The sequence below is a fragment of the Convolutriloba macropyga genome, chromosome 3, assembly GCF_964194025.1.
Source record: "Convolutriloba macropyga chromosome 3, txConMacr16.3, whole genome shotgun sequence".
In the NCBI taxonomy this organism is placed as follows: domain Eukaryota; kingdom Metazoa; phylum Xenacoelomorpha; order Acoela; family Convolutidae; genus Convolutriloba; species Convolutriloba macropyga.
This window is the reverse complement of record NC_134470.1, coordinates 43,004,009-43,019,234: the sequence shown is the minus strand read 5'-3', so window position 1 is coordinate 43,019,234 and position 15,226 is coordinate 43,004,009. Positions and strand designations below refer to the sequence as shown.

At 37.6% G+C, this 15,226-nt stretch overlaps 1 protein-coding gene across 1 annotated transcript in view; it reads left to right on the top strand.

The window, feature by feature from the left end:
- Nucleotides 1-14,796, top strand: part of LOC142336218 (carnitine O-palmitoyltransferase 1, liver isoform-like) — a 94,823-nt gene extending 80,027 nt beyond the window's left edge. The window contains exons 2-7 of the mRNA XM_075384888.1: nt 1,990-2,147; nt 5,190-5,411; nt 5,717-6,337; nt 10,073-10,362; nt 10,664-10,846; nt 13,489-14,796. Coding sequence (XP_075241003.1) covers nt 2,002-2,147; nt 5,190-5,411; nt 5,717-6,337; nt 10,073-10,362; nt 10,664-10,846; nt 13,489-14,303 — 2,277 coding nt within the window. The 5' untranslated portion in view covers nt 1,990-2,001 and the 3' untranslated portion in view covers nt 14,304-14,796. The remainder of the gene's footprint in view (nt 1-1,989; nt 2,148-5,189; nt 5,412-5,716; nt 6,338-10,072; nt 10,363-10,663; nt 10,847-13,488) is intronic.
- Nucleotides 14,797-15,226: the final 430 nt, after the last annotated feature.

Sequence of the window (15,226 nt, the reverse complement as noted above, 5' to 3'; positions counted from 1 at the left end):
CTCCGTTTTTGATTGGAAGTACATTTCAGCACAGCTAATCCCGCAGATGACGGAACTCAAGGATAGTGTTGAGCAAATGACGTCAAATTTTTAGCTGAATTTCAGGACCGTCCTTCACCAAGAGAGACCTAAGCCAAGAGAGACTTGAGTGGCCAAAACGAGAAGTTTTGCATTCCCAACTAGTAAAAGTTATTTCATTTTCTTCAGTAAACTCCACTGTATCAAGCATCGTCGACGCGACAAGATTCAGCTGTTGGAACAAAATAATACGTGTGATAGCAGTCTGTAACCTTTTGGCGGACAAGTGTAAGAAACGCCTCGCAGAAATGAAGTTAGCACATTGCACTAGAGCTTATCTGCACTTTATTCACAATATTCAAAGACAAGATTTCAAGTCAGAGTACTTGTCGTTGAGAAAAGAGTTGGCCTCGAGTGCTAGCCGATTGAAAGAACTATCACCATTCCTAGACGTTGTTGCTTGTCTAAAAGCAAGACTTCTGATGACAGCTTGTTATCCCGTAATACTTGACGGTAACAATGCTGCAGTTAGGCTGTAATACAAACACACACGAAACTAATTGTCCTTATGGTCCCGAGCAGACGAAACACTCATGGAATACTATTGGATACTTCGCTGTAGAGTAGCTGTTAAACAGACTATACACCACTGTTGGCCGTGTCATAGAATGCTGGAGGATGTTAGCACCCCAGATGTCGGATTTATGCGCGGAAAGATTGTCCAAGAAAAATCAGTTTGCCTTTGGAAAAACTGGCCTCAATTTCATAGGAACTTTTTCCTGTTAAACACAATGACAAGTTATCTAGCCGATATTTTTTTGCTCTTCACCTGTCTTTTGTTAGAGCGGTAGATCTTGAAGTGTCGAATGATCTCCGAACAGACTCTACAATGAACTGCATCAGGCGTTTCATTAACCGCAGAGGAAAGCCCAACAAATTCGTCTCAGATTGTGCAAGTCATCTGTTTGTTCAAACAACGCTCTGCAATCTAGCATCGCAAATTGAAGGATTCAAATTCATTTGCGGCTAAGCTACATTTACTGAATGTGGAGATAGATTGGAATTTGAATCCCCCAGCTGCTCCCCATTTCGGTGGAATTTGGCAGAGATTGGTACTACTTTGCAAACTATCACTTTACAAGGTCAGTTGTTCGAGAACTTGAACTGACGAAATTCTGAGTACAGTTTCTTGTAAAATAGAACTAGCATGAACTCCAGGCCTCTCGCAAATGTTCCATATGATACAAACGACCACTTGCAACTGACTGCATATCATTTTCTCCTAGGTCGTTCATCCGTTAACTTGTCTCCTTGCGTCTTTATTGGTTGCCGCTGGTCATAATTGCGTGGCTTCTGATCAACACGTTACTCCCTCTTCCGCTCTGTATTGTCGTTTACAAACGAGCAGATCGATTATCAACAACCGATTTTAACTTCTTTCCGATTTTAAGGAAACCCAGGAGCTCGCTGTAAAAATGTTTTCTAAAATTCTAAGGTCCTGCTGGCCTAGTAATTTTTGGTCGGAAAAAATTGTTTTATATATTTTGTATTTATTGCCCTTTATTTTTCACCCAAAGAGATGAGGCAAACTGTTATCCCTAATACCAGACAACGTGTTCTGACGAGTACCAAATGTAATATCCGATAGTGCGGTCCATTTACAAAAACTGGAAGATCCGTTTGAGTGATTTTGTTTGCTGATCATTCGATGTTCAATTAAGTAGGCATTATCATCGGAGGATATTTTTTCAGTTGATTAAATGGTTTGATTTTGTTCAGCACAATGATTAGTTTTTTAATAAGCAAGTGTACATCTATTTAAGATTGTTAGAATAAAAAAGGAAATTAGATTTAAACATCCTTTTGTAATTTCCGTTAACTGCAGCCTTAAGTGGCGAATTTTTTTGTTTGGATGGCTTTACATAGTAATGGCAAGTGAGATAAATTGTAATAGCGTGAACTGACTTTCAGGTGTTTTGGTTAATGGCGGAGGCTAATGCGGCGGTGGCCTTCCGATTCGAGGTGGGGGACGATGGACTAAGATATCACATCGACAATGATGCGGTTGCAGCCATTGGACTTGCCATCTTCAGGGGTTGGAGACGATGGGCATACGACGTCGTCAACAGGTAATACAGTCATCGTACGCATGCACACCAAGAAAATAATAGAGAGAGAGAGGGATAAATAAGTATAAATTGCGAAGTATATATAAATAAAAATAAATACAGAATTAAATGAAAAGTAGCACAATCAGCAGAGTATATTGAACTTGAAGCAAAAACACGCAACGAGATCGTTCAACCTACTTCACAGCGTTATTATTCATTCTTTAAAAAACAAGATTTTCCAAAACAAATTGTGATTCATTCAAAACTTAAAAATTATATCAACTCACTACCGTTTTCCGGCTTCTACGGTATATTAGAGCTGACTTAAGCGAACACCCAAACTTCGTTCAGTAATAAAAAGAGAAAGGAAAAGAATTCTTGATTTAAAAAATGCATATTAGAAGAGAAAAAATGCTGAAAAAACATTTTTAGAACTTAGAAAAATCAAATTTTGGCAGAAATTGAACCGCGGTGTCTTTTACAAAGGCACCGCAACTATTTTCCGGTAAATTTTCCTTAATTTGTAAATGCAGGAATCAGTGATAACGGTTTCCAAAATAAACCCATAAACTTCTGATTAATTTCATCATTAGCAAGAAAAAGTCTTAGAAATTACGATAGCTAACTGAAATAGGGCTAATGATTGAACTGCCGATGGAATATGTTTCGATAGAAGTTTAAGCCATATCCTAAACACTTTTAATTAGTTGAAATAAAAAAATCATCCGGTACTAATGACTACACCACAACTGACGAGCTTAAATTCAATCACCCATAATGTGTTGAACCGTCAATCACAATGAAAAAAATTTTATATGTCTACAGACTGAAGAGTTCCCGTGACAGCTCTTGAATGCCTAGAATATAGTTATCTTTAATCTTATGAACAGTTGACGAAAAGATTTGGTTGGTGAGGACTTCGCCGTCAATGATAGAATTTTCATGCAAAATGCTATGCAGTTAACTTCCACAACATTTTATGGAGCAGTGCTGTAGTTAATTTTTTGTCATAGGAATACTTAGATAGTTTTTAGTTGATCTTCTGTTTGAGTAAGTGCTTGGTTTTTCAAAAGAAAATAAATTATCAAGAAAACTTTCTGCGTGCATCTTGATAGATCGTGATAAAAAATTGACTAACTCATAAAAAATTTCATGAACTGTCAGTGTGTTCGTTTCAAGCATCGTTCCATTCACTCGTTGAGCAATTTAAAGGGAATTATGTGCGTAATTTCTCTTTGCATGTCTTTAATAGGAACAAGGGCTGAAAAAGATGTACATCCATACACTAAAAGTCCATATTGAGTTATTGGCTTTATATTCATTTGATATTACTTTAATAAAAGTTTTCGGGGAACGCAGTGTCTCAACTTGGACACTATTCCACATTGTCTACTGGGTTTCTTGATGATGCAACTTAAATGCTGCTTGAATGATAGTTTATTGTCAATGATTACGCTTAGATAACGACGAGTTTTCTATTTTCACTGCAACACAGTGTAAAACAAGGGGTGAACTATAGGCACTTCCTAGTGATATGTTGACTTGTTGTTGTTTTTAAAATTTAGTTTAAGCTTGTTGCTATCGAGCCAATTGGACACAGATTCGACGTCTACCATTAGGGCAGCACTTGATGGCAGTCACGTTTGTGTCATCAGCAAAGTGAAAAACTTTGCTGGTCTTACACACAAGCGATTGATCATTTACTTAGAGAAGAAAAAGAAGAGGACATACTGACCCTTGCGGTTTCCCATAAATAACTGCTTTCTGGTTAGAGTTAACTTCATTGCAGGAAACAAATTGCATCTTATCTGTTAAGTAGCTGCTCGACCAATCTTTCCGCGATTTTCCGTGATTTCTGCAATAGCGTCGACCGTGGAATGCTTTTCTTCGAAATCTAAACTGCTTTGTATGCAAAAGATCAAATTTTTCAATTTATATACTTTGTTGTAGAGTGCTTTTTCAAACACTTTGCTGAAAACCCTGAAGAGAAATTAAACGACAATTATTCAAATGGCTTTTGCAATCACCTCTGTGAAGTGGTATTACAATTGATTGTTTGAACTCTGCTGGCAAAATACCTGTTTTGATTTAATTCTTGAAAACACCAGGCAAAACAGGCGCTTGTTACCTGGAACAGCTTTTAACGATCATATTGCTTACATGATCGGTTAGAGATTATATTACATTGAGTTGCTTCCGGCATTCTACTGGCTATCCTATTAATAACTTTTCGCTTGACTGATTTTTCGTCTGAACCTTTTGTCCTCAAAAAGGGGATAAAGCGGTAACGTCCCTCCCCTCCCTCCCTTCCTCATCCTCCTCTGAGTTTCGGTGTTTTTAAAAATTTGGTAGGTTAGGTTTAGAGTTTATATTCTATTCAGTCGCTTCCAGTATTCTACTGGCTAACTTTTCAATTGTTTATTTTAAAAATTGAAAGCAAAATGTATGGCATGAGTTCTAAGCGTTTGTGTTTACGGCTTTCGAACTTTTTTATACAAAAATTTAGTTTTTTGAGTCATGCCCGTTTGATGCTCTTCTTGTGGTGTTGTTGCTTAGTCTCAAAACATTTTTCATTGGCCTTCTGGAATAACTGACGGTAATTTCATGGGATTCAAGTTTTTGCTATGGTTTTTGGCAAATTTTTTTGACCCCTTTTTAGCATCATGTTCTCAATTTTGTCAAGTTTTTCGATCACTTTTTTACATTTTTTGTTTTGTGTAAGTTTTTAAATGCTATATTTTAAATAGGGATAAACGTATAAAGCCAGGTCATTATGTCATGTTGCAATAGGGTATCAAAGTTTATTAGAGCAATTGATAGACTGCATTAGTATTAAGTCTAATTGCCTTCAGTTTAGAAGCCGAATTAAGTGTAATTTTAGAATGTAGCTAACTGCACACCTAATTAGAACACTTTTGACACTTTCTCTTTTTCTGTATCAATCTCCACGTACATCAATGGGTTCAACGGCGGCAGTTTTCCGGCATTTTGCCGGCTAAATTAGTTTGTACTATAAATTGTGATAGAATTTAAAAGTGAACATGTTGTTTTGTGTTTTAGGTTGAAGAATTACCTGCCAATGACTCGTCTGACCGTGGTGGCAGTGCCCTCTTCCCTTCTTGCCTTCCACTTTGGCCAATTTCCTTGGATAGTGTCAGCAAGAGGAATGGTGGATGCTAAGTTGCACATGTTACCACCCAGCTACAGAGTCATGCTCACTAGCAGCATCATCTACATCGGATGTGCACTAGGCATCAAAAAGATGCTCAAAACTAACCTCAGGTCTTTAATTATTTTACTTTTCTATCCTTTTGGTATTAGTTAATGTTATATAGAAGCTATTCAAGAGGAATTCACATTGGAGGCAATTATCGAAAATGACTAAATAGTTCATGAAATATTGTTTTCTGTTTGTTGTATAAAAAGTTTATATTAAAAAAATTAGAAGCTTTACTATTTACTAAAATTATTTACAAGGCGCTCCATTTGTGAAAATTTTCTACTTTATCGGTGATCTCGGTAAAAAAAAGGTAAGAAAAGATGGTGCTATGCATTTTTTGTGTGTGATAGGATTTGTGTTGTCTTAGATACAACGGATTTATGTACGACAAGCCAAAGAAGATCAGCATCACAACAAGAGCTTGGGCCATGTCTATGCAATTTTTAGCCATAATTAGACCGACCACATTCGTATATCAACACGTGTTGCCTAAGCTGCCTCTGCCCTCACTCAAACACACCCTTAGAAGACATTTAGCATCAGTGAAGCCTCTCCTTAGCGAGGAGGAATACAAGAAAACGGAGGCTGCTTCTAAAGACTTTGAGAGGACCCTAGGCTGGAAGCTGCAGTGGTACCTGTGGGCTAAACATCTCTTCGTGAGCAACTATGTCACTGATTGGTGGGAAACATACGTCTACCTGTACGGCAGAACCCCAATCATGATCAATAGTAATTACTATGGACTAGATTGTGTCTTCTCAACTATAAAGACAACCCAGGCAGCCAGAGCTGCTAACATGACTGCAGGCTTGCTCAAGTTCAGAACAATTATCGACCACCAGACAATGAAGCCTTTGATGGCCATGGGCATTAGACCTCTCTGCAGTGCACAGTATGAGAGGGCATTTAATACTACGAGAGTTCCTGGACGAGAATTCGACACTTTGAAGAAATATCACAGATCTGAGCACATAGCTGTCTACCACAAGTAAGCACGTCCGACTGATTAATTGCTCTTGAACAAAGTTCATAGCAATTATTGTACACCTGTTGCTCTTTTGTTTATGCTATATATATCTTATGCAATCTTTGGTTTAATAGCCGCGTCCTCAATTTTTGGCGGCTCTTATAGCGCTCCTATTTTTTATTACGACTCGAAGAGGAGTATTGTAGAAGTCCTTTTTTAGAAATCAATTTGGAGTGAATTGTGATGCGGGAAATGAAACGCGTGAAAAAATTTGGAGTGATTTTGTTGCTGAACAAAATGAAGAGTGGAGCGAAAAGAGAGTGGTTTTTTGTTCATATCGCCGTTTTCGAGAGAGCGAGAAATTGAGGTGTGAAAAACAATTCTGTAAGCGAGCGAAATTTTTTGTTCACGTGCGGCATTTTAAAGCAGTTTTTTTTTTTCAATTTTTTTTGGTAAAGAGGTTTGGTTATGATTTTCTTTTAATTTTAGGCTGGTTTTGGTAGTGGTTAGAAGGTTACTGGAAATTTATATGAATTTTAGGCTAATTCGGTGGTTTTTCATGTATTTTGCTGATTTTTGGGATAATTTTTGCGATTTTTTAAACATTTTTTTGCTTTACTGCCTTAAATGGGCGTTGAAAAGACCCCTATTACTTGAGCAATTTTTAGTTTACAAGTGGCTACAGTTTTGTGGATATAAAGCATTTTTTGTTGAGAAATGTGACAAAAAATGGCGAAAACTGGAACTATTTTTCCTTATTTTTTTTTGCAGTTCTTCGCTTTTTTCTGGTCTTTAGACAAATTTCTTAGCCTATTATGGCTTGCCTATTGTTTTGCAAGCATTTGGATACCATATTGGCTGAAAAGAATTTTTCTTTGGATTTATGTGCTTTTTTAATATTAAAAAAAGTTATTAACTTTTTCCAGTTTTATAGTCAAAGTTGTTTGTAAGAGCTTATTTTTTTTCATGATTTGGTTAAAAGTATTTTTTAAAAAATTCTTATAAGTGGTTATAGTAGGTAGTAGTTGTGTTGGTGAAGAAATTTTGGCAGAGATAGTTATTTCGGGGTCTCAAGTTATGACAAAATTCGATCAGATTTTTTAACATATAAATAGATTTGATTTTTTTTTTACTTTTTTGTATTATGGTTTTGTTTTAAAATCCTAAATTAGTGGAGGCACGTTTTGTCTGATGAGTAGTTGGGTGGCATTTAAGTGGATTTCCACTTCGAGTCGTTTCCGGAATTCTTCCGGCTATGTTTTTTTTACTTCGTCTAACAGATTTTTGTTTCGTCTTACCCTGACTTTTTCAATGACTTACCTCACTCAAAAAAATGACTTCTGAACTCACTTATGGAACTTTAAATTTTATGAACATTTACTTATTAAAGAGCAGTAGTGTGCATCTAAGTAGTGCCAAACATATATGCCCTAATTCTTGATTATTTAGAGTCTTGAGTTTTTGATTTCGAATATTAATTTTGGGATCTTTTCCGTTTGTGCCCCCCACCCCAATATTGCACGTGCATCTGGAGAGTGCAAATATAATGCGCCCACTAAGCTGAGGGGCATAAACGGAAAAGACCCTAATTTTGAAAAGGCCTACTAGGGCTTTCTCCTTATAGAGCTTATGTGTCTCATAAAAATGACAGCCCGAAGCTAACCCAAAAAGTCTAGTGGTCTATTAAAGGACTGGTGGTCGATCTGTCTATTTTATTTCTATAGTTGTTTCAATTCATGTAACCCCACAAGCGTCTATCGCGACTATTTTCCGGAAATCTGCCGGCTATGTTTATATTTATCAATCAATCAAAAGCTGGAAGCTTGATTATGCGGAGTTTTAAAAAATGGAGTAAGTGGGGGTTGAACCCAGGAAGCTTAATGTTTTGATGTCTTACATACTATTTTTTGTTGATTTTGACTAAGTGCAATTCTTTTCCTTCCTTTTGGTTTGATCAGGGATTGGCTTGGGACCTTGTGGCGCCTTGTTGTTTTTCTCTGATCCCTTATGAGAAATTTTTAAAATTCACGTTTTGATCGAATTGGGAGCTTGGTTTATTTTCTATGTAAGAGTCAGTGAGTTGGGTAGGGAGTTAAATTATCGTTTTGGTGGCTTGCTTGCATGTCCTCCTGTTGAGAACATTGTAGTATTTTGTATTATCTAAACTACAGGGCTACAAAACTACTTATTTAAACAAAGATTATCAAATTAAAGTTGATTATTTGGTATAAATTATTTTTTATTCATTAGTATCAAATATACAGCTAAAAACATGCCAGCATTTCGGCAACAAGTTAAGACGTCTAATAGGGAGTGTTTTGATAATTAATAGCTCTGGGAGCGACAGTACCCTTCTTTGATTGAGCCGGCTTCAAATCTTGGGTGAGCTTGAGTTGCTAGGTGGCCGTGTACTTATTTAATTCATTTTTTTTTAGCTGGGGCAGGGGTCCCCATGGTTCCTATTACATATACAGGTATTATGCAATTTTTGCTCGACTGATTTTTTGTCTGACCCATTTGACTTTTCGTCCTCAAAAACGGAATAAAGAGGTAGCGCCCAGTGGGCATTAAGTGTTCTTAGAGGCGTTCTGCTCACTAGTCTCCAGGTATACGATTTACAGAAACGGTTTTGGAGACTTATACTTATGATGTGAAGGGCGGTTCTTAGAGGTTGACCCCCACATTAGCCCCCCCCCCCCCCGCTCACTTCACCTCCCCCCGCCCCCCAATCTGCAACCCTGCACATTGTTCAGGCCGTAAGGGCCCCGTGCAGCCAAAAACCGCCCTCCGAACGTTCCCCCCCCCCCCACTGTTGCTCCTTTTATGGATTCTAATTCATTAATGGTTGCTAATTCATTTATGGCAATTGAAATTTATCTCCGGGCTACTGATTGTTTTCCTATTGATTATTATCTCTTATTTATCAGGGTAATTAGCTTTTTGCATTCAGAATAACATAAGTTTGTCTCCTTCGCTAATTTTGGTTGGAACCCATGAAAGAAATTGTCTTAAATTTTTTACTGTTTAGGGTTTTTTAGATCTTTTCATCAAGTTTCAGGAGACTAATTCATGGTGCGAAGGGTGTAATTCGACCCCCCCCCCCCCCCCCCCCTCGTTCACCACCCGCTCTTCACCCCTCCACCAACCTCAATTAAGCTGAAGCTACTTAGGAAGCCAACCGCTCGCCAGTCGTTTCAGAACAATTCGCCCGATGTTAGTGGGTTATGTTAGCTCAAAATATGTCTTGCTTTTGTGAGCGTCCTCGTGGTGCTCAGACCTTGGCAGTGGGACCAAAAAGTTTTTGGACGTTTTTTAATGATCAGAAAACACTTGTGACTTCTTTTGCTACTTTTTTACAGAGCCCTTTTCTTCTCTAGGTCTTTTTTCATTTTGCTTTGAAGACGTATTACGCAGTGGGGCAGACCTTGTGTAGGCCTGATGGCTTCGTTGTCTGCCCTCTCCAGCTTAAAAGTCCAGCATGACTCTATTGTTAGTATCCTTTCTTTTTTTGCATATCTGTTACCGTTTTTGAAAGTTGTTATTTCATTTAGTACTGGAGAAATAAATTCTTTCTTTCTTTCTTTCTTTGTCTTATTGTCTTCGATTTTGTCCAAGGCCAAACGTGGAGCCCAAATGATCATATTGAAAAATTAGTTTATTTTGCTTCTGGAAATCGGGTTTTTAAAATTGATGCCGATAATGGCAATCCGGTTTTCAATTGGTTTCGTTTTTGACGCACACAATTGGATATTATAGAGGACGATGGTTCCAGATGCCAATATACAAAGGGTACGGAATACTGCCACCAAAGGATCTAGAAAAGCTGTTCCTGCAAATATTGGACTCGACAGTAGAGCCATTATCGGGAGAAGAGAAGTGCGCTGCCTTCACTTCGTGGAAGAGGGACGAATGGGCCAGGTGCAGGGAGAACCACTTCCTGTCCAATCCCACAAATAGGAAGTCTCTGGGAATCATTGAGAGTGCTGCCTTTGTTGTCATTCTAGAGGACAAGGAGGCTTACTTTAGCAAAGATGACGAGTCCGCAGGTCAGTGCTCACAAACAGTTGGCTTCTTAATTTTTTGAGTAAAATAAAGGACATAACATTTAAAATGAACGGAAATTTGAGCCAAGTTTCTTTGAAAAGGTGATGCTATTTCTAGATTCCAAATTCACCTAATCAAGATATAACCATAAAGCTAGCTATTTCCGGCATTGAGATATTTCAAATGCACGAGACATTTCAATGCTTCATGTTGTTGTTTTGAAATCAATTTGTCTCGTGTCATTGCATCCTTTTTCAGTTGTATGAAATTTCAAGTTTTATCAACTTACCATTGTTGTTTCAGGTGACAAGTACGTTGCAGAGGCACTACATGGCACAGGCTTTAACAAATGGTTTGACAAGACGCTCACGGTGACCATTTTCACCAATGGACGGTGTTGCGTGAATGCAGAGCACTCTTGGGCCGATGCACCTGTATGTTGTCAGGCTTTCGAGTTCGCCTACTTCCAAGACTTTAAAGTATTTGGTGCGTACAGCAACAAATTTAGTTTTGAACTAGTTTTGAGACTTCTTTTTAGCTCATTCCCGCCTGATTTCAAGGGAAAGTAGCTGATCACTTGTTTCAGTTTGAGAAATGAGAGTCGGAGCGATAGTGTTTGATAATTAATAGCCACGAAGCGGTAGTGGCTATTATTGGGGACATCGTGAAAAGAATTTGGATTGTATTGGTGCGCTGTATTTTCTTTAAGATGTGTTCACACATTTTTCGGGTCTTTCCCATTATAGCCCCCCCATGAAATTATAGCCCCCCCATTATGGTATAATTACCATGTTTGGGGGCTATAGGTTATCTGACCACTAAGCTGGGGGGGGGCTATAATGGGAAAGACCCCATTTTTCAATGGCGATCTTTCAAAACGGGATAAACAGGTAAAGCCCAGCGGGCATTAAGTTTCATTAGAGGCCCAAAGTGGGCTTTAGCAGTCCTTCAAGTGCTTAGAGTGGTGCAACTGCTGGCATGGCCTGAATTTAAGGTTGCAAGGTTATTTTGAGTTTTTGAGCAATTTTTCATGTTTTTAATTAATCAGTCTGATTAATTAAAAAATAGCCTCTCAGCGGCTATTATTTAGGCGCTCTCCTTTTTTAATTCGCTTTACTTTTCGATCACGTTTTTTATTTTGCATAAATCACTACTTCCACGTTTGACTTCTGACTTACCTCACTCACTGTTTTAACTGAATAGTTTTCATTCAATGAATTACGCATGACAGTGAATACAGTCAAGGTCAAAAGAGCAAAATAAAAAGAGACGGGATAAATTGATAAAGCCCGGTCCTTAAGTCATCGAGAATTAGTTATCAAATTCCATTAGAGTGTTTGCTAGCTGACATTGGTATTAAGCTTATTATTTTTCGGTTTACAAGCTGAGTTAAGTATAGTTTTTGAATCCAACTGAAACTGTACGCCGAATTAGAACAGCTTTTTCTTTTTCTGTTTCAATTCCGATCTGCGTCAAGCGCGCCAAAGGAGGCTATTTTCCGGCAATCTGCCGGCTGTGTTACAAACTTGACGAAGATCTTTTGCGAGTTACTTGTTATGACCTTTTTATGAGCTATGACAGAGCTACGAACACGCAAAATGACACTAATTTTTGCAATTTTCAAGTTTTTTTAGAAATATTTGTCATTTTTTAAGTTTTTCTAGCCTCAGAGGCCACGAGCTCGATAATAAGGCGCTGTATTGCTTCTAGTAACAATGGAATGGTTTCCAACATTTTAATGTCTTGAATATTAGCATTTTTTGTATAAAATCTGCCATGTTTGCCTAAAATTTTTGTCAATGTTTTTATTTTTGTCCAGCCTCAAGGGCCCAAAAACCTATTTTGCGGTCTGATAAAAAAGTTGCTTCTTGGTTGTTAGCGTCAATTGATTTGTTTCCAACAATTTAACATTTCAAATTTTAGAAATTTTGATAAAATTTGGAACTTTTTAAAACGTTTATCTTTTGTTTAGTTTTTTTTGCAGGAGTAGACATGTAACCTCCTCCAGGGTTTGATATTATGATATTACATAGTTGATTGGGGCAGTGGAATGGTTTCCGAAATTTTAATAATACGAAGTTTATTTTTGATAAAATTTGAAACTTTTTCTTAAAATTATTGTCTTGTACCTAGTTTGTCGACCTTTGAGTCAATGAGTTTTTTAAGGCTTAGAATTGGGCTAGTGGATAGCCTCTAGAGACACAGAAATGACTCTGAAGATTTGAATATCACGATTTTCAGCAGCATTTTATTAAAATTTGCAATTGATTTCTTTTTTTTTGAATTTTTTGAAATTTGATTGATTTAGTTTCTCAACTTTTTGATGATTTTGTTTGTGTTTTGGCTGGCTGGCACCGTTCAATTGATCTGCTGGTTAGGTAGAGTACTTCTAAGGTTTTCATTCTATTCTTTGGATTGTTTTTCAGGACTTGGCCTGCTATGTTTTTTAATTCGCCGTCTCCATCGATAAATCTTTCGACCTGACTTGGAATTGACTTTTTCAATTTCAGTGATTTCTACTGCTTTTCAGTTAAAATTTGTGTGCGTGACGTCATTGGTTTTGCTTTTAGGTCAATTGCGTGATTTGCCTTACTCAAAAAATGACTTCTAAACTCGCTTATTGAACTTTAAATTTACATTTACTAGTTAAAGGTAAATAGTGTGCGTCTAAGTAGTGCCAAACGTATATGCCCTAGCTCTCCCGAGTATTAGAGTCTTGATTTTTTGATATCAAATATTAATTTTGATAAATCTATTAGGGTTTTTTCTGTATAGAGCGTATGTGTCTCATAAAAATGACAGTCCGAATCTAACCAAAAAAATCTAGCGGTCTATTATTGGACTGGTGGTCAATGTCTATCGTATTTCTTTAGTTGTTTCAATTCATGGAAGGCTACAAACGTCTATCGAGGCTATTTTCCGACAATCTGCGGGCTATGTTAATGTTGTCTGTTTTTCAGCACGACTATCTTTTAATGTTGCTCATAATGTAAGCCCTTTTAATCACATCCGTGCTTATATCGACTGATGACATCACCTGTATGATTTGCAACTGATTCAATTTGGAAAAGCATGAAACTCTTGATGATAGTTGTAACAAAGCGCAATCTAATTTTGAAAGTTTTTAGGCTATGACGAACAAGGCAACTGTGCTGGCGAGCCATCTCAACTCAAACTTGCTCCAATAAAGCTACAGTGGGATTTCTCCGAGGAGTGTCTAAAAGACATCGATGTTGCTGTGAGTGATGCCCAGACGCTGATAGCAGATACGGACATCAAACTGATGATGTTCGATGCGTATGGCAAAGGATTTGTGAAGAAGTGTAAGTGCAGTCCAGATGGGTTCATCCAGCTGGCCTTGCAATTGGCCTACTATAGAGATATTGGCCAATTCCATTTGACATACGAAGCTTCGATGACGAGGTTGTACCGAGAGGGAAGGACAGAAACGGTAAGAGTGTGCACTGAATACACGTCAGCATTTGTGCTAGCTCTTGAGAATGGGACAAAATCAAAAGAGGAGCTCAGAGCTATGATCTGCAAGTCATGTGATTTCCATTCGAAGCTCTATCGTGATGCGATGGCCGGAAAAGGCGTGGACCGTCATCTGTTTTGCCTGTATGTAGTCTCAAAATACTTGAAGAAAGACCATGAGTTCCTACAAAAGGTGATATATGAACCATGGAGATTGTCAACGTCTCAGACTCCACAGGTGCAAATGAGTTTGGTCAATCTGGAAGAGGAGCCGGAGTTTCGAAGTCCAGGTGGTGGTTTTGGACCAGTGTCTTTCGATGGCTATGGGGTATCCTACATCATTGCAGGGGAAGACATCATCTGGTTTCATGTATCATCGCGCAACAGCAGTTTGAACACAGACTCGAACAGATTCAGAGGCAGAATCAGGCAAGCGTTGTTAGACATCAAAGCTATCTTCGACGATTAAAAGTAACTAACTTACCTTCAAAGAAACTAAGTTCACTATCAAACTTGGCAGAACTGTCGGAGGCCAAGCAGGAAACTAAAATTTCTCGAAAACGAACACCTTCAATTTAATTTCCAACTTCACGTATCGTAGTTTTAAAGCGTAATCGAAATCAGAGAAGTAGATTTAGAGCAATGATCTGTATCAATTTGACTTTGTGCTTATATTTTACGTGCTCATTCATTTATGCAAAGTAATGCCATACTGCGTAGTTGTAGGTTTGCTTTTTTTTAGAATGTATTGCGATATAACTCTTATTAACTATTTTACTTACACTTTAGGTGCCATATTCAAAACATAAACAACACAAAAGTAATAGCAAGTACATTTCTGTAATTTGTTTTGTCTCATTTCGTATTGCTTTCCTGTACTAGGTTTGTTTTATCGTCTAATTGTCAATACTCTTTAATAATTATGTAATTCTTTTTACTAATTAACAAGTTCGTATAGATAATTTTTATCTGCTCCCGGACGAAGTTTGAAGCAATTATTGTAAACGTGTGTGTCTTTTAATGCAAAACTTTTGCGTGCCAGTTTTTGCGCTTTTGTTCTTGAACATTTTTTAGATTTATTTTTGATGATGATTTTTTCATGATTTTTTTGCTTAAGAGATCAATTGGTCCGACGTTATTTATGTTTTCCTATTAGAGTAACTTGTGAAACTTGCTCTGAGCCAAATACTATTCTGGGCTTGATTTGTTACAACCGAGAAACAGTCAACACTTTGTGACGGGCTTTATTGGCTTTCAGGCCAAACAACGCAAGCACTCTGACCAATTTCTGGACATTTATTTTATAAAAAACAACAATAAAGGGCCGTGTACACCATCCGGCATCGATGGATGTAGGTCGAAAAATAGGGCATGATGAGTAGCACTTAGTAG